The sequence below is a fragment of the Nicotiana tabacum genome, chromosome 3, assembly GCF_000715075.1.
Source record: "Nicotiana tabacum cultivar K326 chromosome 3, ASM71507v2, whole genome shotgun sequence".
Taxonomy (NCBI): Eukaryota; Viridiplantae; Streptophyta; class Magnoliopsida; order Solanales; family Solanaceae; genus Nicotiana; species Nicotiana tabacum.
This window is the reverse complement of record NC_134082.1, coordinates 95,496,846-95,520,996: the sequence shown is the minus strand read 5'-3', so window position 1 is coordinate 95,520,996 and position 24,151 is coordinate 95,496,846. Positions and strand designations below refer to the sequence as shown.

Sequence of the window (24,151 nt, the reverse complement as noted above, 5' to 3'; positions counted from 1 at the left end):
TCCAGGCACACAACACGCATACCGCTACTACCACTCCAGCTCTTCAGGAGACTTTGGCACAGTTCATGAGCATGTACACCACCTTGGCTCAGGCAGGGTTGCTTCCCCTTGTTGTAGCTACGTCTCAGGCCAGGGGAGGAGCACAGACTCCTGCCGCCCGCACTCTTGAGTAGCGAGTGCATGTTGAGTAGGTCCCTGAGATTATTCTTGTGCCACCTGCAGTGCCAGTTCAGCCCGAGGATAGGGCAGCGGCTTCTGAGGATGAGCAGTTGAGGCTTGAAAGGTTGAAGAAGTACAAGCCCCCTGTATTTAGTCATCTAGCGTCGGAGGATGCTCTGGGATTTCTTGATGAGTGTTACCACATTCTCCGTACCATGGGTATCTCATGATCGAGCAAGGTTTCTTTCACTATCTTTCAACTTCGAGGAGCCGCCTATGAGTGGTGGCACACATATGAGTTAGACAGTCCAAATGAGCCTGTTTCACTAACTTGGACTCAGTTTTCAGATCTGTTCCTGAGAGAGTATGTTCCTCAGAGCCTCAGGGACTCATGGCGCATAGAGTTTGAGCATTTGCGCCAGGGCGCCATGACTGTCTCAGAGTATGTTGTATGTTACACCAGTTTGGATAGGCATGTGCCAGCCTTGGTTTCTATTGTCCGTGAGAGGGTTCGCTGGTTTATTGAGAGCCTTATTCCCAGCATCAGATCTAGCATGGATCGTGAGTTGGAGATGGATATTTCTTATCAATAGGTGGTGAGCATTGCTAGGAGGATCGAGAGTATGCATGCTAGGGAGAGAGATGAGAGGGAGGCTAAGAGGTCTCAAGAGTTAGGCCATTATCCTGGTGCCCGTACCCCAACTGCAGGTTGTCATGGTAGGGGTTATATGAATCTCCCTATTCATTCAGCTCTTCTAGCAGCCAGTAGTGCTCCAGCTCCCCCTAGACCTCAGGAGCCTTATTATGCACCACCAGTTTCTAGCGCGCCTCCTGCGCGGGGTGCTTTTAGAGATCAGTCCAACAGACCTGGCCCTAGCCAGTCACAGCCACCACCTCCTCCCAGAGCTTGTTTTGAGTGTGGTGACACACGACATATGGTGAGGGATTTCCCTAGACTTGGGAGGGTTGCACCTCCATAGACTTCTCAGCCACAGTGTGCCCGGTAGAGTTCTCAAGCTATGGTTACAGCTCCAGTTGCTACCCCACCTACTCAGCCAGCTAGAGGTGAAGGTCGGGGAGGTAGAGGTCGCCCTAAAGGGGGAGGCCAAGCCAGATACTATGCCCTTCCTGCCCATACCGAGGTTGTTGCCTTCGATTCTGTCATCACAGGTATTATATTGGTTTGCCATAGAGATGCATCGGTTCTGTTCGATCCAGGCTCTACTTACTCTTATGTGTCTTCTTATTTTTCTCCGCATTTGGGTGTAACTCGGGATTCTTTGAGTTCTCTTGTTTATGTTTCTACTATTATGGGAGATTCTATTGTTGTGGACCGCGTTTATCGGTCGTGTTTGGTTGCTCTTAGTGGTTTTGAGAGCAGAGCCGATCTATTATTACTCAACATGGTTGATTTTGATATTATCTTGGGCATGGACTGGTTGTCGCCCCATTATGCTATTCTTGATTATCACGCTAAAACCGTGATGCTAGTTATGCTAGGTGTACCGCATGTTGAGTGGAGGGGTACTTTAGATCACACTTCCAGTAGAGTTATTTATTTTCTTAAAGCTCAGTGTATGGTTTAGAAGGGGTGTGATGCGTATTTAGCTTATGTGAGAGATGTCAGTATTGATACCCCTTCAGTTGATTCAGTTCCAGTAGTACGGGATTTTCCTGATGTGTTTCCAGCTGACCTTCCAGGCATGCCGCCTGATAGAGATATTGATTTTGGCATTGATTTGTTACCTGGCACTCAGCCTATTTCTATTCCTCTATATCGTATGGCTCCTCCTAAGTTGAAGGAGTTGAAGGATCAGTTACAGGAATTTCTTGATAAGGGTTTTATTCGGCCCAGCGTATCACCTTGGCATGCTCTTATCTTGTTTGTGAAGAAAAAGGATGGGTATATGCGTATGTGTATTGATTATCGCCAGTTGAACAAGGTTACAGTGAAGAACCGTTATCCTTTGCCTCGTATTGATGATCTGTTTAACCAGCTTCAGGGCACACGAGTGTTTTCTAAGATTGATTTGCGCTCAGGTTACCATCAGTTGAAGATTCAGGAGCACGACATCCCAAAGACTACTTTCAGGACTCGGTATGGTCATTACGAGTTCCTTATTATGTCATTTGGGCTGACCAATGCCCCAACAGCCTTTATGCATTTGATGCACAGTGTATTCTGGCCATATCTTGACTCGTTCGTCATTGTCATTATTGATGATATTCTGGTGTATTCTCGGAGTCGGGAAGATCTTGAGTAGCACCTGAGGATTGTGCTTCGGACTTTGAGAGAGAAGAAGTTATATGCTAAATTCTCGAAATGTGAGTTTTGGTTGGATTCAATGGCATTCTTAGGCCACGTGGTATCAAGTGAGGGTATTTAGGTGGATCCAAAGAAGATAGAGGTTGTGCAGAGTTGGCCCAGACCATCCTCAGCTACTGAGATCCGTAGTTTCCTTGGTTTGGCTGGCTACTACCGTCATTTTGTGGAGGGGTTTTCATCGATTGCAGCCCCTATGACCAGGTTGACCTAGAAGGGTGCTCCATTTCAGTGGACGGAAGAGTGTGAGGCAAGCTTTCTGAAGCTTGAGACAGCTTTGATCACAACCCTAATTTTGATACTGCCTACAGGTTCGGGGTCTTATATGGTCTATTGTGATGCCTCGACGCTTAGTCTTAGAGCGGTGTTGATGCAGGACGGTAGGGTAATTTCCTATGCGTCTAGACAGTTGAAGATACATGAGAAGAACTACCCTGTTCACGACCTTGAGTTAGCTGCCATTGTTCACGCCCTGAAGATTTGGCGCCATAATTTATACGGGGTTCCTTGTAAGATTTATACTAACCATCGGAGCTTGCAGCACTTGTTCAAGTAAAAGGATCTAAATTTGTGCCAGAGAAGGTGGTTAGAGTTGTTGAAGGACTATGACATCACTATTTTGTATCACCCGGGCAACGCCAATATGGTGGCCGATGCTTTGAGTTGCCGGACAGAGTGTTTGGGGAGTTTGTCTTATTTACCAGCATTGGAGAGGCCTATGGCGATGGATGTTCAGGCCTTAGCCAGCCAGTTTGTGAGATTGGATCTTTCGGAGCCCAGTCGGGTTCTAGCTTGTGTGGTTTCTTGGTCTTCCTTATTTGATCGTACTCAGGGAACGGTAGTATGATGATACTCATTTGCTTGTCCTCAAGGACAAGGTCTGGCACGGGGATGCAAGAGATGTGACTATTGGTGATGATGGGGTATTGAGGATGCATGGTCGGATTTGTGTGCCCAATGTTAAGGGGCTTCGAGAGTTGATTCTGGAGGAGGCCCATAGCTCACGGTATTCCATTCATCTAGGTGTCGCCAAGATGTATCAGGATTTGAGACAACACTACTGGTGGAGGTGGATGAAGAAAGATATAGTTGGATTTGTTGCTCGGTGTCTCAACTGTCAGCAGGTGAAGTATGAGCACCAGAGACCGGGTGGGTTGCTTCAGCAGATGGAGATCCTGGAGTGGAAGTGGGATCGGATCACCATGGACTTTGTAGTTGGGATCCTACGGACTTTGAGAAAGTTCGATGCTATTTGGGTAATTGTGGATCGGCTGACCAAGTCCGCTCACTTTATTCCTGTGTGTACTACTTATTCCTCGGAGCGGTTGGCGAAGATCTATATCCGGGAGATTGTTCGTTTGCATGGTATTCCAGTTTCCATCATTCCAGATAGAGGTACTCAATTCACATCACAGTTCTGGAGGGTCGTTCAGCATGAGTTAGGTACTCGGGTGGAGTTGAGTACAACATTTCACCCTCAGACGGACGGACAGTCCTAGTGCATTATTCATATTCTTGAGGATATGATTCGTGCGTGTGTGATTGAGTTTGGAGGGTCTTGGGATCAGTTCTTGCCATTGGTAGAGTTTGCTTATAAGAACAGCTATCAGTCCAGCATTTAGATGGCACTATATGAGGCTTTATATGAGAGGCAGTTAGATCCCCTGTGGGTTGGTTTGAGCCGGGTGAGCATAGACTATTGGGCACAGACTTAGTTCAGGATGCTTTGGAGAAGGTTAAGGTGATTCAGGATAGGCTCCGTACAACCCAGTCCAGACAGAAGAGTTACGCGGACCGGTAGGTTCGTGATGTTTCCTATATGGTTGGAGAGCGGGTTCTGCTTCAGGTTTCAACTATAAAGGGCGTTATGAGATTCGGGAAGAAAGGGAAGTTGAGTCCGAGGTTTATTGGCCCTTTTGAGATATTGAGGCGTGTTGGGGAGGTTGCTTATGAACTTGCCTTACCTCCCAGCTTGGCAGGAGTTCACCCGGTATTTCATGTTTCGATGCTCTAGAGGTATCACGGTGACCCATCACACGTGTTGGATTTCAGTTCAGTCCAGTTGGACAAGGATATATTGAGGAGTCAGTGGCAATATTGGACAGGCAGGTTAGAAAGCCGAGGTCAAAGAACATTGTATCAGTGAAGGTTCAATGGCGGGGTCAGCCGGTCGAGGAGGCAACCTGGGAGACCGAGCAGGATATGCGCAGCCGTTACCCTCATCTTTTCACTACTTTAGGTATGTCTCTATGCTCATTCGAGGACAAACGAATGTTTAAGTGTAGGAGGATGTGACAACCCGGCCGGTCGTATTAAGAATTAACCCTCCGATCCCCTATTAATTGATTTCCCCAAGTTTATTCTGCTATTTTGAATTGTCGGGATGTTCGGTTCTGAGTTTCGGAATGTTTTGGGACATTTAGTCCCTAAATGAGAGCTTAAGTGTTGGAAAAGTGACCATAGTCGGAACAATGTGGATACAGCATCGGAACGAAAATCCGATGGTTCTGTTAGCTCTGTTGGGTAATTTCAGGGTTAGGAGCGTGTTCGGATTGTATTTTTGGAGGTCCGTAGCTAATTTAGACTTGAAATGCCGAAAGTTGAATTTTGGAAGTTTCCGGTTCGATAGTGAGATTTTGATCCGAGGGCCGGAATGGAATTTCTGGAGTTGTAGTAGTTCCGTTGTGTCATTTGGGATGTGTGTGCAAAATTTTAGGTCATTCGGACGTGTTTTGGTTGGGTTTTTGATCGAAAGAAGAATTCGAAAGACTTTAGAAACTTAGGCTTGAATCCGATGTGTTTTGGTTGTTTTGATGTTGTTTGAAGTGTTTTGAAGATTTGTACAAGTTTGAATAAGGTTTTAGGATATGTCGATGCCTTTGGTTGAGGTCCCAGGGACCTCGGGATGAATTCGGATGGTTAACGGAGGAAATTATGGAGTTAAAGTTGCTGCAGCAGCTGGTCTTTTGGTATTTCGCATCTGCGGTTTGGGGACCGCAGATAAAGGGCCGCAGAAGCGGCTAAAGGGCCGCAGAAGCGACTTTGTGTTAATTCCTCAGGAACCACAGATGCGGTGAAGGGCTCGCAGAAGCGGAACCGCTCTTGCGGTTAGATGTCCGCAGATGCGGAAGCTGGCATTTTAATGAAAGTCACATATGTAACATTGTGTCCGCAGAAGCGGGACTGTAGATGCGGTCCCAGGGCCGCAAATGCGGAAATCGCTGGGCAGAACATATAAATAGTTGCCTTCGCGAATTTGAGGGATTCTTTCACCATTCTCATCCGGGTTTGAAGCTTTTGAGAGAGATTTTTGAGGAAAACAAAGGGGAATCACTTGGAGATAACATCCTTAACTTTATAACTCGTTTTTATGTGATTAAAAACCTAATATTTGGTGAGAAATCTGGGAAAAATGGGTAATTAGGGTTTTAGTTTAAGAGGCCTTTAATTGAAGATTTTAGGGGTTATTTGGACTCCGATTTCAGTGTTCTTATTATGTATAGACTCGTAAGAGTATGAGGTTTCTGAAAATGTAAATTTCACTCGATTCCGAGACGTAGGCCCGAGGGGCATTTTGGTCATTTTACATAATTTTGCGTATTAGCTTAGAATTTAATTGTAGAATCAGTTACTTGAAGTGTTATTTACATTATGCGATTGAATTGAATAGATTTGGGCCATTTGGAGTCGAGTACTCGTGGCAAAGACGTGGTATTGGGTTGATTTTGAGCAGATTCGAGGTAAGTGGCTTGTCTAACCTTGTGTGGGGGACATTTCCTTTAGGATTGGTATATCTGGTAATTGAAATGCCTTGTACGTGAGGTGACGAGTGCGTACTTGTGCTAATTGTTGGAAATCCGATTTTCTTTAAGTACTTACTAGTATGTTTCCTTTCCTGTTTCTATTACTTGCACTATTAAGCCTATTGTTAGCTTAGTAAAGCATGTCTAAGTAACTTAATTGCTTCATTTGATTTAACCATCTTACTTGAATTCAGTGCAGCATGCTAGGCTAGAATCACTTATTGCCTTAATATGAATTTTGCTATTTTTGTTTATCTTCCTGCTGCTGCTGTGTATTTATTTTGGGACTATGGATGTGGGATTCCGGTAGCTCCCCTTGTCTATTTACTTTGGGACTACGGGTTAGATTCTCGGTAGATCCCCCTTGCACAGTTATATGGAATTACGGGAACGCACCCGATAGATTCCTCCAGTACTGAGTATTTATATTTGGGACTACGGAACGGGATTCCGGTAGATCCCCGCGCACTATCAGATGGACTACGGGACAGGATCTCTGGAGATCCTTCAGACATATAAATGATGGACTACGAGACGGTATCCCAGGAGATTCACTGGATATGTAAAGATGGGACTACATGAAGGTATCCTGGGAGATCCTCGATTGTTACTATTGGTGCTGAGCTGTATTTCCTTTTCAAGTTTACCGTGTTCTGTATAATTGTTGTTGTTCTGTATATCCTGTGTTATTTTACTGTTGTACTTATTTATATTGTTTTGTCCTATACTGTTGATCTTTATATTTGTTTAACCATAGTAGGGCCCTGACCTTCCCCGTCACTACCCAATCGAGGTTAGGTTTGGCACTTACTGAGTACCGTTGTGGTGTACTCATGCCCCAATTACTCATGTTTTACATGTGCATATCCAAGTACCGTTGATCAGGCCTACTATCCTTGAGGGAGGTGACTGCTCTAGAGACTTTAAGGTATATTTGTCGCGTCTGCAGACCGAGAAGTCCCTTTCTATTCCTGCTTTTGGTATTTAGCCCTTCTGTACTTTCTGTTCTTATTAGACAAATTCCGGAGTTAGAGCTATGTAGTATTTCTTTTTCTTAGCTTGTGATTCGTGGGTTTCCGGGTCTTGGATTTAGATAATGGTTTTGAGATCTATATAAATATGGTGTATGCCGAGCAGCACATTTAACATTGTTATTGCCTTATTTATGTTTTTAAATTGTTTTACTTTCGCAAGTTTTGGTTATCTTCCGTAAGTTTTGGTTATCTACCGCAAGTTTAGGCTTACCTAGTCGAAGAGACTAGGTGCCGTCACGATGTTTCATGGAGGGCGAACCGGGGGCGTGACACCTAACCTTATTTGAGATAATGGATCAAGAAGTACAAGGATCACTTCATTTGAGTGGGAGAATTTTAGCAAATGATGAATTAGTTTCTCATCAAAGACCTCCCTTATCATCAGATGCGAATGAAAGTAATCCTTCTACTTTTAGTGGAAGTGACCAAATGGATCCTGTTCCAAGTGGGAGCGAGATGGTCACAAATCTTGTTCCAAGTGGGAGCAAGATGAATGATCTTGATCCGAGTGGGAGCAACATTGATCCAAATGGGAACAATGATGAATCACAAGTAAGACGTGGTTCATATAAAAAGATTCCCCACCGACGATTTGATGTTGAAGGCGGAGAACTATTTATGATGCTCCTACAAGAAGAAAACGAGCCTAAAAATGTAAAAGAGGCTCTCTCATGCCCTTCTAAGGATAAATGGACGAAAGCAAAGGAAGATGAATTGGAGTCTATAAGAGTCAACAAAGTTTGAGGACTAGTTGACCTCCCTGAAGGACGCAAAGCAATTGGGAGCAAATGGATTCTCAAAATTAAGCTCAAGGCTGATGGCATAGTTGAGAGATATAAGGCTCGACTGTTGACGTAAGGGTATACACAGTAGAAAGGAATAGACTACAAAGAGACTTTCTCGCCTGCTGTACGATTTACCTCAGTTCGCCTGGTTCTAGCTATTGTTGCAAGCCTGGATCTTGAATTACCTCAGATGGATGTAAAGACTGCCTTTCTCAATGGAGAACTAGATGAAGAAATCTATATAGAACAACCTGAGTGTTTCATTGAAAAGTGCCACGAACAAAAGGTTTGTAGACTTTTGAAGTCTATTTATGGCCTCAAAAAATATTCAAGGCAGTGGTACATATGCTTTCAAAATGTTCTTGTATCCAATGGTTTTACCATGATGGATGAAGACCATTGCGTTTATACCAAGAGATCAAGAAACAAGCTTGTGATTTTAACATTGTATGTAGATGACATACTTATAGCTGGAAATGATAAGGAGTTTATAACCGAGATAAAGTCATGGTTATCATCCCAATTTGAGATGAAAGATATGGGTGAAGCTGCATATATTCTTGGAGTTAAGATTTCAAGAGATCATCCAAAGAAACTATTGTATCTCTCACAAGAGAATTATATTAGAAAAGTTCTTGAACGATTTAATATGCAAAATAGTAGCCCGTTGAAACTCATATCAATAAAGTCCATACCTTGGGATATCATATGTGTCTTAAGACTCCTGAAGAGATAGAAAGAATGAGCCGAGTTCCTTATAGGAGCGTAGTCGGAAGTCTAATGTATGCTATGGTGTGCACTAGACCTGATATCTGTCAAGCAGTTGGCTTGGTAAGTAGATATCAGACCGACTCAAGTTTAGCACATTGGCAAGCAGTAAAGAGGATCATGATATCTCTGAAGGGAACTGCTGATTATGCCATTTGTTATCAAGGCTGCAAGGATCTGCGATTAGTTGGATACAGTGATGTTGACCATGGAGGAGATCTAGACGAGAGGAAGTCTACCTCAAGATATGTTTTCTTACTCAGTGATGGGGCCATATCATGGAGTAGTAAGAAACAATCATGTGTATCACTATCTACGATGGAAGCCGAATACATGGCTCTCGCATCAGCAGCACAAGAAGATATTTGGTTGAAAAAGTGCTTGGAGCACTTGTTGGATATTGCTGAAAATACTGAAGCAGTATTAGTCTACTGTGACAGTGAGGCTGCAATATCCTCCACCAAGGACCCAAAGTTTTATTGTAAAACCAAATATATAGATATCAAGTATAACTATGTGAGAGACATGGTTAAATGCAAGGTAGTGAATGTGAAGTATGTGTCTACAAAAGATATGTTAGCAGATCCATTGACCAAGCCTTTGTCTAGAGATGCATTTGTGAGATACACTAGGTCTCAAGGCTTGCATAGACTCTGAGGTAATTTATTTTGTTATTTATTTTCCCGTGTTCTCAAACTGATGTTCTTTGATTATCAATAAAGTTGATTTACATACATACATATTTTTATTGTTGAATGTTATGTAAATTTTTTGTTCATTTTTTATAAGTATGTCAAGTAGATATGAGGTTGGCCTTCTCACACAGGAAACCGCCTCCTTATCTTAGTGATATGAGGAGATGAGACATGATTTTAAGTAAAATTATCATAAGGATAATTTGAGAGCTATTCGCTTAAAATCAGAACGTCACTTAAACAATGACATAAGGTCATTAGGGTGAAAAACGTTCACCTAGTCTACTTTGTGAGCCAGATGCGAGTTAAAAATGATATTGTAGATCAAAGAACTCAAATTTAGATACTATGGTGTCTAAATATCATTTGTACAACATTCTTTATGAGATAAAGACATACGCTCCTTGGGAAAAGGGAGAAAATGTTGTAGCACATGTTCGTACCATGTGTGCTAATGTCGATCAATTGGGTTAACATAAGTTCATTCTCAACTTATTGTTGTGTGAGACCCAGAGCTTTTATGATAGCTCAAGATTTTGTACCCTTAGAGACTCCGATCAGTTGCTTGAGACTTAGTGTGATGTTAGCTATCTTAGTGTATTTCCAAAAGACCATGTACACAGATTCGGTCTAGCGGAGCATATCTAGAAAAGAAGTCATACTAATGTTATGGGAATCGTGAGAAGAGGAAGATCATTGATGGAATCTCATTTATTTGTATTCACTAGTCTCACCAATTATAACTTATGAGTTATGATTGTGAATACAAGAAATAATGATATATGAGATTTTGAGAATATATCAAATGTGATTTATATGATCTAGGGTACTTCATACTTTATGATCTACTTGCAGGTTTGTGCTCGACGAGAGGCTATACTCCTAACAGATGTATAGCACTTAGCTCTCACAGTATGTTGGTCGCACGATCTACTTCCTGTATGAATGATTGAGGAGATAAGTTGAGAATATGTTTCTCTGGCTAGATGAGCACTCCCATTATATGTGACTGGGAGATGTAGGAAATATTGGGTCCACCCATAAGGGGTGCTCTAAGGCCCAATAGGGTTATTAGTTAACCCTAATATTCCCTAAATAAGTACACTTAGTGTATACACTAAAACATGACTCTGAGCAGTATTTTTCCTACGCTCTCTCTATCTCACAATCAAATTAGGGTTTAGACTATGGAATTGGGGGTTACTCCAATACACCGTGACAACCACCGCCGACCAGTAATTCTAGCCACGGTTCATCCATTTTAATTATCGCTTCACGAAGAACAAGTAAATTTTCGTTTTACGATTTATGCGCTATCTAATGTGTTTAGATTATCGTGTGTTCCTTCATATATATATATATATATATATATATATATATATATATATATATGTTGAAGCATTCATTCCCTAAGGTGCCCACTCTAATCATGTATCTCTGAAAGTTTGTATTTTTGGCATTGAGAGTCCTCTCTACACTTTTTAATTCTAAAAAAAGCATTAATTTTGATTCTTGTATGTGTATGGGTGGTTTTGCAATAAAAACTCCATTATTGATTAGAAAATCTTAATGGCGAATGGCAAAAAATACAAATCAGAATGGCGAATCGACTCAAGGAATTCAACTAAAAATGTTCGATTCAAATTTTTGTAAGTTCCTTGAAACAAAAACTTTCAAGTATAATAATAAAAATTCTTTCAATAAATTAAATAACCCTCAACCATGAAAAATAAATAAGTACGCTAATTTAGATAATCGGAATAACCCCAAAATTTTCTTTCCCCAAAGCCCACTCAATGCAGGAATAAACCAAGTCCAATGTAAAGATAAAGGTGGGGCCCGGTCCAAACGAAACAAGTACTACATTGGGAACATGCCCTACCGATTATCCAAACTCACAACAAACGGTTCCCATGCCAAATCAAAATGCAGACCCAGTTACTGAAGCCGCAAGACTAACAAGGGAGGTTGTATTCGCCCATGCGGGTTCCAAGAAGTCCACAAACGAGACCCAATCCCCATTGGAAAATACCCTCTCCACTGATACGCCCTACAATAATAGCTACCCACACTCTACTCACCCTCTAACAGAACCCTCTAGTGAAGCAATCATACCACAATCTATGGCTACTCAAGTGTATCACCTGTGTAATCATCATTCAAATTCAGGTGACATGACAATATCTGTCAATTCAAGCAGATTCACAATTAATTTAATATCCCCGGCACTATACGCAATTATAAAAGCTCCGCAAATTAAAATAATCTTACCCCAATTTTTTAACATGTTATCATGTATTCCCTGGAAAATTCAATCACCACCAATACTTAAATAAGGAAGACAAAAACCCCAAAAATGGAACAATCCCATCCATCACCTATCATCATAACCTCTGTTCCCCTGCCACCGGACCATACACCGGCGCCATAGCTAGAACTAGCCTTACAAGGATATGGGCTAACCTACAATTTCTATTGGGAAATCAACCGGTAACACTCATCATCCAAAACTCATCTGACCTAGAAAAGGTCACCATGAAGGCTTGAACGGGCCCTTGGACACCTTTGGCTCCCAACTATGACGGTCCACGATACTCCAAAATAGCAATAGTGTCAGTCATCGTAGCATCAATCCTTCAATGATCACCAACCTCATGCAACAGATATTTTTGTCGATCCCTTCCTTCCCGGATCCATTGATAAAAGACCCGACAGTAATGCCTCACTTCACAGTGATCGACAAATTGATCCAACAAGAGGCTTCATCTTCAGCTCCTATAGGGAGAGGACATAACCCACTACTGGGAAACATAACAGAGGAAATAACCAATGCCATGGATCTTCTTAAGGGAAAAGCAACCAGAGAGGTGAACATAGCGAGGAGCAGCTACAACCCACACAGACTCCCTATTACTAGACTCAGTGAGGGCGATCGAGTTCAGTATAGACTACAGGGAGATCTAAGTTCTAATATGTCCCAGAGCACTAATCAAATGCGTAATGAGACTAGGATCTCATCAGAACCAGGGAGTGCTCAAACCATTAATAACACTTACCTCGGTTATGCGCATGCGGACTCTAGGAAAGAAGAAGAAGATGGTGGTGTCTCCTCAGGGGATAAAGAACGCACAAATGACAGAAACCCCAACCAACCCTAACCTTCTAATGAATTATATCATATGGAATGCTAGAGGTAGAAATAATGCCGAGTTCGCATTGCTCATTAACGATCCAACTCCACAAACCTATTATACTAGTGCTACTGAAAACAAGAATGTTTGCATAAGAAGTTGACAGAGGAACTCCGATTTGACTTGCACATTCAGTTTCCAGTGGTTGGACTATCTGGAGGTATTATCATAATGTGGAAGAGAATGCCATCCTGATAGATGAGATATCTACCATCCCCCAAGGTATCCATGTCATGGTCAAGGTATTACCCTCGCATACCCCCTAAATTTTCTCTGCAATATACATGTAGTAATCACTTATCTGATGGAAGATGGCTTTGGTATAGTTTAGCTGACGTTTCTAGGAATTATAGTAGTAGTTGTTTAAGAGGGGACTTCAATAAAGTCCTGAAAGCTAGGGATAAGTTTGGTGGAAACTACATAAACCCTAATAGAAGTAACCACTTCTAGAATCGCTAAACCGGTGCAAATTAATAGAACTATGATAAGGGGAGTAAATATACCTGGACCAATAGAAGTATAGAAATAGAAATAGCTTGACTCTAGAGAGAATCGATGGGTGTTTTGCTAATGACTCCTAGATCTCAAAATACCTAGAGGCTACTATTACCTACCTTTCTAGGACCCACTCTGATTAGTGCCCATTGTTCATTAGGCTAAAAACTGAATCCAACCCTAGAATAAATAAACCATTCAGATTTGAAACTATGTGGTACAACCATCCATCCTTCCCCAACCTTATCCAGGATTCCTTCATTCCCTAGTTCCATACTCATCCAATCAACCCAACAGTTTAAGAAAAGTGCTATCCAGTGAAATAGGGGTACCTTTGGTAATTTCTTTCACAAAAAGAGTAGACTTATGGACATACTAGCTAGCATCTAGAAGTCCCCTCAATACTAATATAATCATTTCCTCCTAAACCTGGAAAACAAATTGATTGAGGAATTCGATTTCATTCTCAAAAATAGAAAGGACTATTGGAAATTGAAATTCATAATCAATTGGCTCTCTGATGGGATGTCAACACCAGATTCTTCTACACCTTTATTCTCAATAGGAGAAGGAAAAAAATAGAATCCTCTCTCTTAAGGATAAAATTGGTAATTGGCAAAATGACCAATAGGATATCAGAACTCTATCCTTAACTATTTCAACTTCCTTTATACCTCTTCACACACACAATCCCCCATCCTCAAAACTAGCCCAATTGGCCAAAACCACACACTATCTAACCTTCAAAGGGACAGCCTGATCTCCCCCCCCTCCCCGAGATATTAAGGTCAAGAAGGCCATCTTCTCCTCAAGACCTTCAAAGCTCCTAGTCTTGATGGGATGAATCCTTTCTTCTATCAGAAATACTTGAACATAGTAAGCAATTTTGCCACTGAGTTTTGTAGAAGTAGTTTGAATTTCAAACCATGCACCCCACTATGAATGCAATACTAATGTGCCTTATTCCAAAATTCCCTCATGTCACCATGCTTAATAACTTTAGACCTAGAGGGCTATGAAATACAATCTACAAAATAGTAACCAAGATTGTTGCCAATAGGATAAAACTGTACCTCCCGGAAATCATAGACCCTAGCCAAACAAGACCCTAGCCTCTGATAATGCAGTAATTGTCCAAGAATACATTAATCAAATCAGAAAAATGGAAGGTAGAAATGCCAACATAATACTAAAGACTGACTTGTAAAAGGCATTTGACATAATTGAATGGTTCTTCATTAGTGATACACTCCAAGCTTTCAACTTTCTCACTGCTCTCATAAATGTCATCTCTTGTGTTAGTTCTTCCTCCATATTCATCCTAGTTAATGGGGTCAGACCGAGTCATTCAAGCCTACTAGGAGTATTAGGTAATGAGACTTCATTTCCCCTGCCTCTTCATCATGTGTATGAAGAGAGTCTCAAGACTCATTAAGAATGTTTTTGCTACCATAGAGTGGTTCCCAATCAGTATCAGCAGATCTGGCCCCAAGATATCCCACCTCTTATTTGATGATGACCTAACTCTCTTTACAACAGCCAATACTAGAAACTGCAACACCATCATCAATACCATAAACTCTTTCAATGAAGACTTTGTTCAGAAAAACAACTTAACTAAATCTAGAGCGTCCTTCTCCTCTAACTACAAACTTGTCCAGATGGAGGCTTACTCTTCCAAGCTTTTAATTGAAGCTACCACATCCTTTGGCAAATACTTAGGCTTCCCATTTTTCATAAGAGACCTGATGTGTTTTCATTATCTTTGCCTTATGTTTTGATGATCTAACAAACTTATTGTTAAGAACCAGATAGGGAACCTGACACACTTGGTACATATTGCTAATGAACGGATTCCAGCCAGGACTCCAGCTAATGTCAACTGCTGTAAGTGTAGAAAATAGAGAAATAAGACAGGGACCTGATCCCTTGTGTTTCCCTGATAGCAGTACGAAAGTCAATTGTGCACAGCTAGAAAGTGACTGCCACAGAAACATTGCACACAGTGCAGCAGTTTTGCAATCACTTGTCCTTTTGACCAACCAAGTGCTTACATCATTCAAGTGATGTCATCAAAGGTGTATTAATAAGAGTATTACAACAAAACATCACTTGAACACTTGAGAATTCACTTCAAGTATTCAAGCCTTCAGAGATAGTGAATCTAATTCTCAAGAGCCTTAAGAACAAAGTAAAACGCTACTATGGACCAGTTCCTAAATCTAGTATTTTATTGTCCTTAGTTGAGTTGTAACTTTGTAATTGCTTTTCATTGCAATTCCTAATTTGCTTAGCTACAAGCGTTACTTAGGAACCCCTTTGTAAAACCATAAACCCTTTGTATTTGTGTCGTGATTAAAGTTAGTCATGAGTTGAAGTCTTTGTAATAGGTGTATTGCAAAGTGACTTGTAATAGGTGCATTACGATTTAGTGAGGGATTAAGAGTTTAATTCCTAGATTACATAGGTTATAATATAAAAGTTGCTCATAGTGAAGTTGAAATCCTACATGTGTAGGTCGTGGTTTTTATCCCCTGAGCAGGGATATTTCCACATAAAACTCCATGTCTTATTACTTACTGTTTTATTAGTATTCTCAGTATAAATTCATAGAGGACCTGGTACTCTATAGTTTGATGGACTCATATAAACTATCAATTGGTATCAGAGCGGGTTCCTCCAATCAGGCTAACACCTAGGAAGGATCCTTATGGCTGCTCCACCGAATTTTGAAGAAGGTCAATCTACGTATAGACCACCCAGGTTTAACAGGCAATACTATGGGTGGTGGAAGACAAGAATGCATGATTTTATCATGGCTAAAGATTTTGAGTTGTGGGATGTCATATGTGATGGTCCTTACATCCCAACAAAGAACGTCAGAGATCTTCCATTGACGATGTCAAAAACCAGAAAAGAATACACTGACGCAGACAAGAAAGCTGTGGAGAAGAATTTTCATACCAAGAAAATTTTGGTGTATGGAATAGGACCTGATGAATAGAATAGAATCTCTACTTGTGAAACTGCCGAGGAGATATGGGAAGCTTTACAAACAACACATGAGGGAACCACTCAAGTAAAGCAATCTAAGATTGATATTCTCACTACCGAGTATGAACTCTTCAGGATGAAGGACAATGAATCTATTCAAGATATGCACACAAGATTCACTTCCATCATAAATGAGTTACACTCACTTGGTGAAATCATTCCCAGGAACAAGCTAGTGAGGAATATTCTTAGTATTCTGTCAAGTTCTTGGGAAATCAAGGTGAATGCTATTACTAAAGCAAAGGACCTGCAGGAGCTGACTATAGACGAGCTGGTTGGAAATCTGAAGACCTATGAGATGAAGAGTAAGATAGACAGTGAAAGAAGAGAACCAAAGAAAGAAAAGAACCTAGTACTCAAAGCTGAAAGAAATGACTCAAGAGAGGAGGACAGTGACATGGCTTACTTAACCAAAAGGTTTCAGAATATGGTCAGAAGAAATGGAGGATTATTGAAAAGAGGCAACTCAAGCAAACCAAAGAACTATGATCTCTGCCACAAGTGTGGAAAGCCAGGGCACTTCATCAAAGATTGTCCTCTCCTAAAGCAAGAACACTCCAAATACAACCCTAAGAAAGCAGCAAAGAGGAACCCGGTTCCTGACAAGCTCTTCAAAAGGAAGAGATCTGCTGACAATGTGGTGAAACAAGCTCTTGCAGCATGGGGAGACTCCTCTAGTGAGTCCGAAGATGAAACTAATATAGGTGACAACTCCATGATGGCAGTTAAAAGTGAGGAAAATGAATATGATTCAATATTTGCTTTGATGGCCCAATCAGATGATGATGAAGACGATGACAACAGTGAGGTAAATTTCAAGGATATTCAGAGAAATTTGAAATCCTACTCTCCTAAGAAACTCATGTCTTTAACTAGTGTACTAATTGATGCCTATCATAGTCTTGTGGATGATAAGGATGCCTTGACCTTAGAGCTAGGAGAACCTGAACAAACTAGAGATGATCTGGAAGTGTGTGTAGTCGATCTGAAGGAAACCATTTGTGAGCTGGACAAAGAAAAATTTGTTTTAACTAAAAAATTGCTAACGTAGAACGTGAAAGAGATGACTTAGTGGTTGTTGCTATTGACTATGAGGAAACCACTGAGAACTTCAGTAAAGAAAAAGAGGCCTTAGTGAAGAGAGTGACTGAGATTGAGGAAGAAAGAGATGATCTCTTGATCGTGATTGTAGACCTGAGGGAAACAATAGAGGGACTAATAACTGAGTCTAAACATGAAAATTCTAGAAAAGGAAAAGAGGTAGCTAGTGAGGCACACATTAGGCTTGAAAACGAGTTGAAGGCTGTAAGAACTAGCTCGTGTGTTGAAACAAAGAAAAACAAGCATCTCCAAACTGAAATGGAAAGAGTAAAAAATGATCTTGAAAAGTCCCCAAAGTGGACTTGGTCCTCAGAAGCTATCACTGCCATGTATGTTAATAATGGTGGAAACATGCAGGGAATAGGGTTACAAAGGGAGAAAACCCTTTACAATCGCCATAGCAAATATGTTACTGTACCGGATAACTAGCTCTGTACCCACTGTAGGAACAATGGGCATTTCAAGAAAAACTGCCAAGCTAGGGTCCAGTCTATTCAGAAAATAAAGTGTTTGCTGAATATGTAACTACTAAAAGGGGACCAAGTTCCACCCACAAAAAATGCATATTACTTGCATGGACTAAGAGAGCACTTATTCATCCTCTTTTCTACTACAAGGGACACAAACTTGTTTGGGTTCCTAAAACTAACTCTTGATTTCTTTATGCAGGGAGTAGTGAAAGGAAGCAATCAACAATGGTTCATGGATAGTGGATGTTCAAAGTACATGACTAGGAACACCATGGACTTCCTTTCACTAAAAGCCCTGCAAGGAGGGAGTGTATCCTTTGGCAATGAGAAAAAGGGGTACATTCTTAGAGTTGGAAAAGTCAGGAAATCACTCACCCACTCAATTGAGAATGTGTACTATGTCAATAGTCTTAAGTACAGACTCTTGAGTGTTTCTCAAATTTGTGATAAGGGAAATAAGGTGGAGTTCTTGTCCAAGATATGCACAGTTACTAATTTGGTAACTAGTGAAGTGGTTCTTGTGGCCAAAAGATGCAAGAACATCTATGTTGCTGATTTTGAGTCTATACAAAGGGGTGATCTGAGTTGTCTGAAAGTTGTTGATGATGATGCTGAACTCTGGTATAAAAGACTGGGACATGCTAGCTTTTCTCTTCTAAATAAACTAATTCAGAAGGACATGGTCCGTGGTTTGCCCATGTCAAAGTTCAACGTAAAAAAAGTCTATGATTCCTGTGCTAGAGGGAAGCATGTGAAGTCCTCATTTAAGTCTAAAAATGATGTCATCACCTCAAAGCCACTCGATTTTCTTCATATGGATTTATGTGGCCCTATGAGAGTGCAAAGCAAGGGAAAAAAAAAAGATACATTTTTTTGATAGTGGATGGCTACTCCAGATTCACATGGACTCTGTTTCTTAGAAAAAAAGATGAAACCTTTGAGGTATTTGTGTCTTTTGTAAAGAAATTTCAGGTGAAGATGGAGTCTAGAGTAGCATGTATTAGATCAGATCATGGAACAGAATTTGACAATGCCAAATTTGATGAGTTCTGTAATGAAAATGGCATTACCCATAACTTCTCAGCTCCAAAAACTCCCTAGCAAAATGGAGTTGTGGAAAGAAAGAATAGAACTCTTGAAGAAATGGAAAGAACAATGTCGTTCGACAGTGGGATTGTAAAGAACTTCTGGGCTAAAACTATCAACACTACCTATTATTTGGTGAACAGGTGCATGATCAGATCTCTCCTGAACAAAACCCCCTATGAGTTGTTGAATAGAAGGAAACCCATGCTGACTCACCTAAGAACATTTGGATGCAAATGTTACGTTCTCAATAATGGAAAGGATCATCTTGGTACATTTGATGCCAAGAGTGATGAAGGAATCTTTCTGAGGTATTCTTCTCAAAGCAAAGCTTACAAGATATACAACAAGTGAACTCAATGTGTTGAGGATAGTGTCCATGTAATCTTTGACGAGTCTTATCCCTCCTATGAGAAAAGTACCAAGGATGATCAAGATAGAGAGCTCTTACTGGTTCCAGGTGAAGTCATCAACATGACAAATGGAAAGGCAGACATGATGAGCCAAGTGAAGGAGCCAAGTGGAGACAATGTTGCCTCTTCCTCAAGGGAACCAGGTACCTTAATTACACCCACTAAAGTTAAAGAAAGAGTGGTTGATGCAGTGCAGGGTACTCCACAAGTACCTGAGAGAAGACCACAAGGGAACCAGTTAGATATGCCCAGCTCCTCTATAAATGAACCTCAAATGCCCAACTGGAAACATAAAATCTCTCATCCTCATGACAAAATAATTACCCCTCTAGATTATGGAGTGCAAACCAGATCAAAAGCCAGAAATTCACTTGCCTTCTCAGCCTTTCTTTCCCAATAGAACCCAAAAATATCAAGGAAGCCTTGAAAGATACAGATTAGACTACAGCCATACAAGATGAGCTGCATCAGCTCAAAAGGAAAAATGTATGGCACCTGGTACCTAAACCCTCAGATCGAACCATTATAGTAACTAGGTGGGTCTTTAGGAATAAGCTTGATAAACTTGGAAACACTACAAGGAACAAGGCTAGGCTAGTGGTTCAAGATTACAATCAGGAGGAAGGGATTGATTATGATGAGATATTTTCTCCGGTTGCTCGCATAGAAGCTATTAGAATCTTAATCGCTCTTGCATCTCATATGGAATTCACTCTATTACAAATGAATGTCAAAAGTGCATTTCTGAATGGAGTTCTTAAGGAAGAAGTCTATGTAAAGCAACCTCCAGGGTTTGAATGTCATGAACACCCTGAATATGTATTTAAACTGGATAAAGCATTGTATGGGTTGAAGCAGGCTCCTCGAGCTTGGTATGAAAGGCTGTCAAAGTTCCTCTTAGAAAATGATTTTACAAGAGGGAAAATTGACAACACCTTGTTCCTGAAGAAATGGGGAAGGAACCTGCTCATTGTTTAGATCTATGTTGATGATGTCATTTTGGGGCAACGGCTGATTCTCTGTGTGAAGAATTTGCAAAACTCATGGGAAGTGAGTTTGAAATGAGCATGATGGGGGAGCTGAATTTTTTCTTGGGTATTCAAGTGAAGTAGTCCACGAAGGTTACATTCATTTGTCAGCAAAAATACATCAAGGAGCTCTTGAAGAGGTTTGATATGGAAGCATCAAAAGTGATAAACACTCCCATTGCTATAGCTACTCGACTGGACATGGATAAAACTGGATCTCCTATGAATCAAATTAAAATGAGCCTCCTGTAAATCAAACCATGTATAAAGGCATTATAGACCTTATATTGTCTTCAGTGTGGGGCTATGTGCAAGGTTTCAATCAAATCCCAAGGAATCTCATCTAAAGGCTGCCAGAAGAATTTTGAGATACCTTAAGGGAACACAGCACCTGGTCTTGTATTACCCCTCAGGTGACAGTTTTAATCTTATTAGGTATGATGATGCTGACTATGCAGGTTATCTTGTGTATAGAAAAATTACCTCTGAAATGGCTCACTTTCTAGGATCATGTCTCATCTCTTAGGGCACAAGGAAGCAAAACTCAGTAGCTCTTTCAACAGCGGAAGCAGAATATGTAGTTTCAGCCTCCTGTTGTGCTCAGCTCCTATGGATTACATAGCAACATGAGGATTTTGGGGTATTTACTGATTGTGTGCCTCTTCTATGTGATAACACCAGTGCACTCATCATGGCCAAGAATTCAGTTCAACACAAAAGAACCAAGCATATTGATGTGAGATATCATTTTCTAAGGGACAATATGGAGAAAGGGCTGATCTGTATGAAGTTCTATAGTACAGAAGACCAAATTGTAGATATATTCACCAAAGCATTGAGTAAGGAACATTTTGAAAGAAATGGGGTGAAGCTGGGTCTATTGAAGCCTAATTGAGAACCTAATTCCCATTAGTTGGCTATGAAAATCACCTTCAGGTAAAATTAGGTAAAGTGTTTTCTGGTCAAGTCTAACTCACTTCAATACCGTTGCAGGTAAACACGCATGATGATTATAGAAGTTGTAGATGCATTGCATGGGTAATAAAAGAGGATTGAAATTTTCAAAGATAGGTCAAAAACAAGTTCTTGTACCAAAGGTTAGTAGTTCTATGCATTCTTTAATACACGTCTTGAAAATGTACAAATATCAACTGCCATGTCATCCACCTTTTCAGACTCTACTGTCACATCTTTTCACTTTATCGTTCCATCTCTCGCTGAAACGTTGCAACTCTCCAAGCACAACCGTCATTTCACAACAAGTTCCTATCTCTCTTTTCATAATTATCCTCTCTTATTAAAAATTCTCTCCTTTCTTCACAGACCATAGTCCCTCATTAGAACTTCTCCAAAGAATTTTCTACTCTACCTTTTCAATGGCTAACAAAAACTCTGAAATTCCTGCATCAGTCGTCACTAACCCTGAAAAAACCATTAAGTCCTCCATCCTAGATGAGTCCTCTATAACCATCCATGTCCTCATCACTTAAATCACCCCTAACCCAGATTTTTCATCACCCTCCAGTTCTAAGGCGACTATCTCAGAAACCCCTAAAGTCGTTGATCCTTCTTCTCTATCTTCTAAGATTCCCATTGATCAAGGGAAAAATGGAGAATAGGGTAAAAGTCCTAAGGTCGCAGAGGTTTCCGCCATTGTTGCTTCAGATTCTGTGGTGGCTATGGAGCCTATCGAGGATGAAAATATTGCGACCATCTTTGTAGTATTTGCCGATGGAGTATTACACAAGGTAAATTCTGGTGCACCCATGTCTCAAAGGAACGAGACACAGGGATTGGTGGGAGAAGGAGCCATGGTAGTTGTTGAAGGCTATGCACCAGCAGAAACTACTGGTCTTTTTTGTGAAGAACCTGACCCCTCTCCGGAGGAAACAAGTCAGGGTTCTAACTCCTAGGCCAGTTCTGCTCCTGCACCTTCTCCTCTCTTTGCTATTGAGACCTTGGACATTCTAGTTCGTGAGATGAGGTCTAGCGATGAGGAAGATCAAGACAACATTCCTCTTGATGCGTTCATAGTCAAGTGAATGGTAGTGATCACTCCTGAGTCTTCTACTAAGCGACCTACTACTAGGTTGCAAGCAAAAGTAGCTTATGACTTTGCCCTTCAAAAGAGCAGAAATAGCAGTAAGACGAAAAAGAGGAGATTGGTAAAAAATAATGAAATAGTGTGTGATAAGGATGTCCCTGTGGTAGAAGTTGAGGAGGAAACAACAGAGGAACCTAGTTCCTTAGTGAGAAGGTCTCAAAAGAAGAAGCAATCCGCTTCGGTGAAGAATGTTACAACCCCCAGTTCAAAATTGAAAGAAGTTGTGAGTGAACCCTCAGTTTCTGATGAGGATGTGTTGGTCAAGTCTAAGGGAAAAGAAAAATCAAGTGGTGTGAAGTTTGGAAAGAGAAATTTCAAACCTGTTAAGGAACCAGTTTCTGTGAAAGGATGAGAAGTGAAACTAGTTCTGCTTCAGAACGATTAAGGCACCAAAAGGTCATGTTGGGTCGCACTTTTGACCCAGAAATTTCTGATATGGCTGGTATGAGACAAGTACTTGCAATGGTTGAGTTTCAACGATGGGGAAATTTGTTCCAAATAGATGCACCCAAGGTGTATGAGGATGAGTTCAAACCTTTTATGCCAGCCTCTTTCCTATTGATACCGACCACATTTGTGCCTTCGCGAATGAGGTGGACATTGTGTTTGGTGTAAGTCTACTTAGTGATATTCTTAAAGTCCCTAATGTTGGTGTGTCTACTATGAAACAAGTCATTAATCCCTATTTATCAGTTGCTCTTCGAGTTGGTGTATAAAGTTCTTTTACCTCGTGTTGAGAGAAGGTCCATGACTTCCAGGTCTGAATTGTTTCTAATGGAGCAACACCTGTGAACTTGCCTGCCATCATGATCAAACATATGCAGAAAATAGCAACCTTCAAGGATGGAAATCATTATCTTCCATATGGGTTTCTACTTACGCAAGTGTTCAAGTTTTTCAAGGTGCCACTGGGGCAAGACAAGGTAGGAACCAAGAAGCAGACCTTCTCTTAAACAACTTTAGAAGAATGTGAGTGCATCGAGAAGAATGAGGGGGTTAGGCAGTACATCAACAATCTCTCATCTCATCAATGCTCAAAATACAAATGAGGAGATTCAAAGGTTGAAGGCTAGGAATGTTATCCTGGAAGGTTAGCAGGCCCAAGGGGCCCAAACATCAAATGAGGAAGTGGTTCATTTGATAAAAGAAAATGCTGATCTCAGGGCAAAGTGGAGAACCTGAAAGCAAGACTGCTCAATGAGCAAAAGTCGGCAAATTCCCAAATAGACATAGTTCTCCAAACTCTTACTGCAGCTTCCAAGCCCTCTACTCCTAGTTCCCCCTAAACAACCCTTTTAGTGACCAGTTTCTGGATTGTCTATTTTTGTTTTTATGACTTGACAGATGTTTTTGTTTCTTTTGTTTTGATGTGGATGGGATGTATCAGTACTGCTCCCGATTTCAACAGTCCAATCTTTGCCTTTGCTTTGTAAACAAAGGCATATGTTTTATATATAAAAACTATCCCTTTTTGCTATCTAATTGCTTGTGTTCTCTGTTTCTCTTTTCTATCATGTTGTGTACACATATGTGACATGAGTTAGCTGGGCTAGATTTTTTATATTGATTGCCTGCTTGTTTATTTTTAATAATGCCAAAATGGGGAAGTATAATTTAAATGGGGATCTAATTAAGGGGGACA

The 24,151-nt window shown here is 40.8% G+C and overlaps 2 protein-coding genes across 2 annotated transcripts; both read left to right on the top strand.

The window, feature by feature from the left end:
• The first annotated feature begins 8,845 nt into the window (after nt 1-8,845).
• Nucleotides 8,846-9,529, top strand: LOC142176689 (secreted RxLR effector protein 161-like). Its single transcript, XM_075244836.1, has one exon. It carries the CDS (start codon nt 8,846-8,848, stop codon nt 9,527-9,529), a length of 684 nt encoding a protein of 227 aa, XP_075100937.1.
• Nucleotides 9,530-16,053: 6,524 nt separating this feature from the next.
• LOC142176685 (uncharacterized) lies at nt 16,054-18,755 on the top strand. Its single transcript, XM_075244833.1, has 6 exons — nt 16,054-16,232; nt 16,473-16,724; nt 16,767-17,279; nt 17,369-17,822; nt 18,078-18,130; nt 18,227-18,755. The coding sequence occupies exons 1-6, from the start codon at nt 16,054-16,056 to the stop codon at nt 18,753-18,755; spliced, it is 1,980 nt and encodes a 659-aa protein (XP_075100934.1).
• The last annotated feature ends 5,396 nt before the right edge of the window (nt 18,756-24,151 follow it).

What these genes read in the sequence shown, in the direction of transcription:
- LOC142176689 (XM_075244836.1), top strand. Translation starts at nt 8,846, where the DNA reads ATGAGCCGAGTTCCTTATAGGAGCGTAGTCGGAAGTCTAATGTATGCT.
- LOC142176685 (XM_075244833.1), top strand. Translation starts at nt 16,054, where the DNA reads ATGCATGATTTTATCATGGCTAAAGATTTTGAGTTGTGGGATGTCATA. An exon ending in GCCATAGCAAATATGTTACT is followed by an intron (nt 17,823 to 18,077) that starts GTACCGGATAAC and finishes TTCTTTATGCAG; the next exon opens with GGAGTAGTGAAAGGAAGCAA. An exon ending in ATGGATAGTGGATGTTCAAA is followed by an intron (nt 18,131 to 18,226) that starts GTACATGACTAG and finishes GTACATTCTTAG; the next exon opens with AGTTGGAAAAGTCAGGAAAT.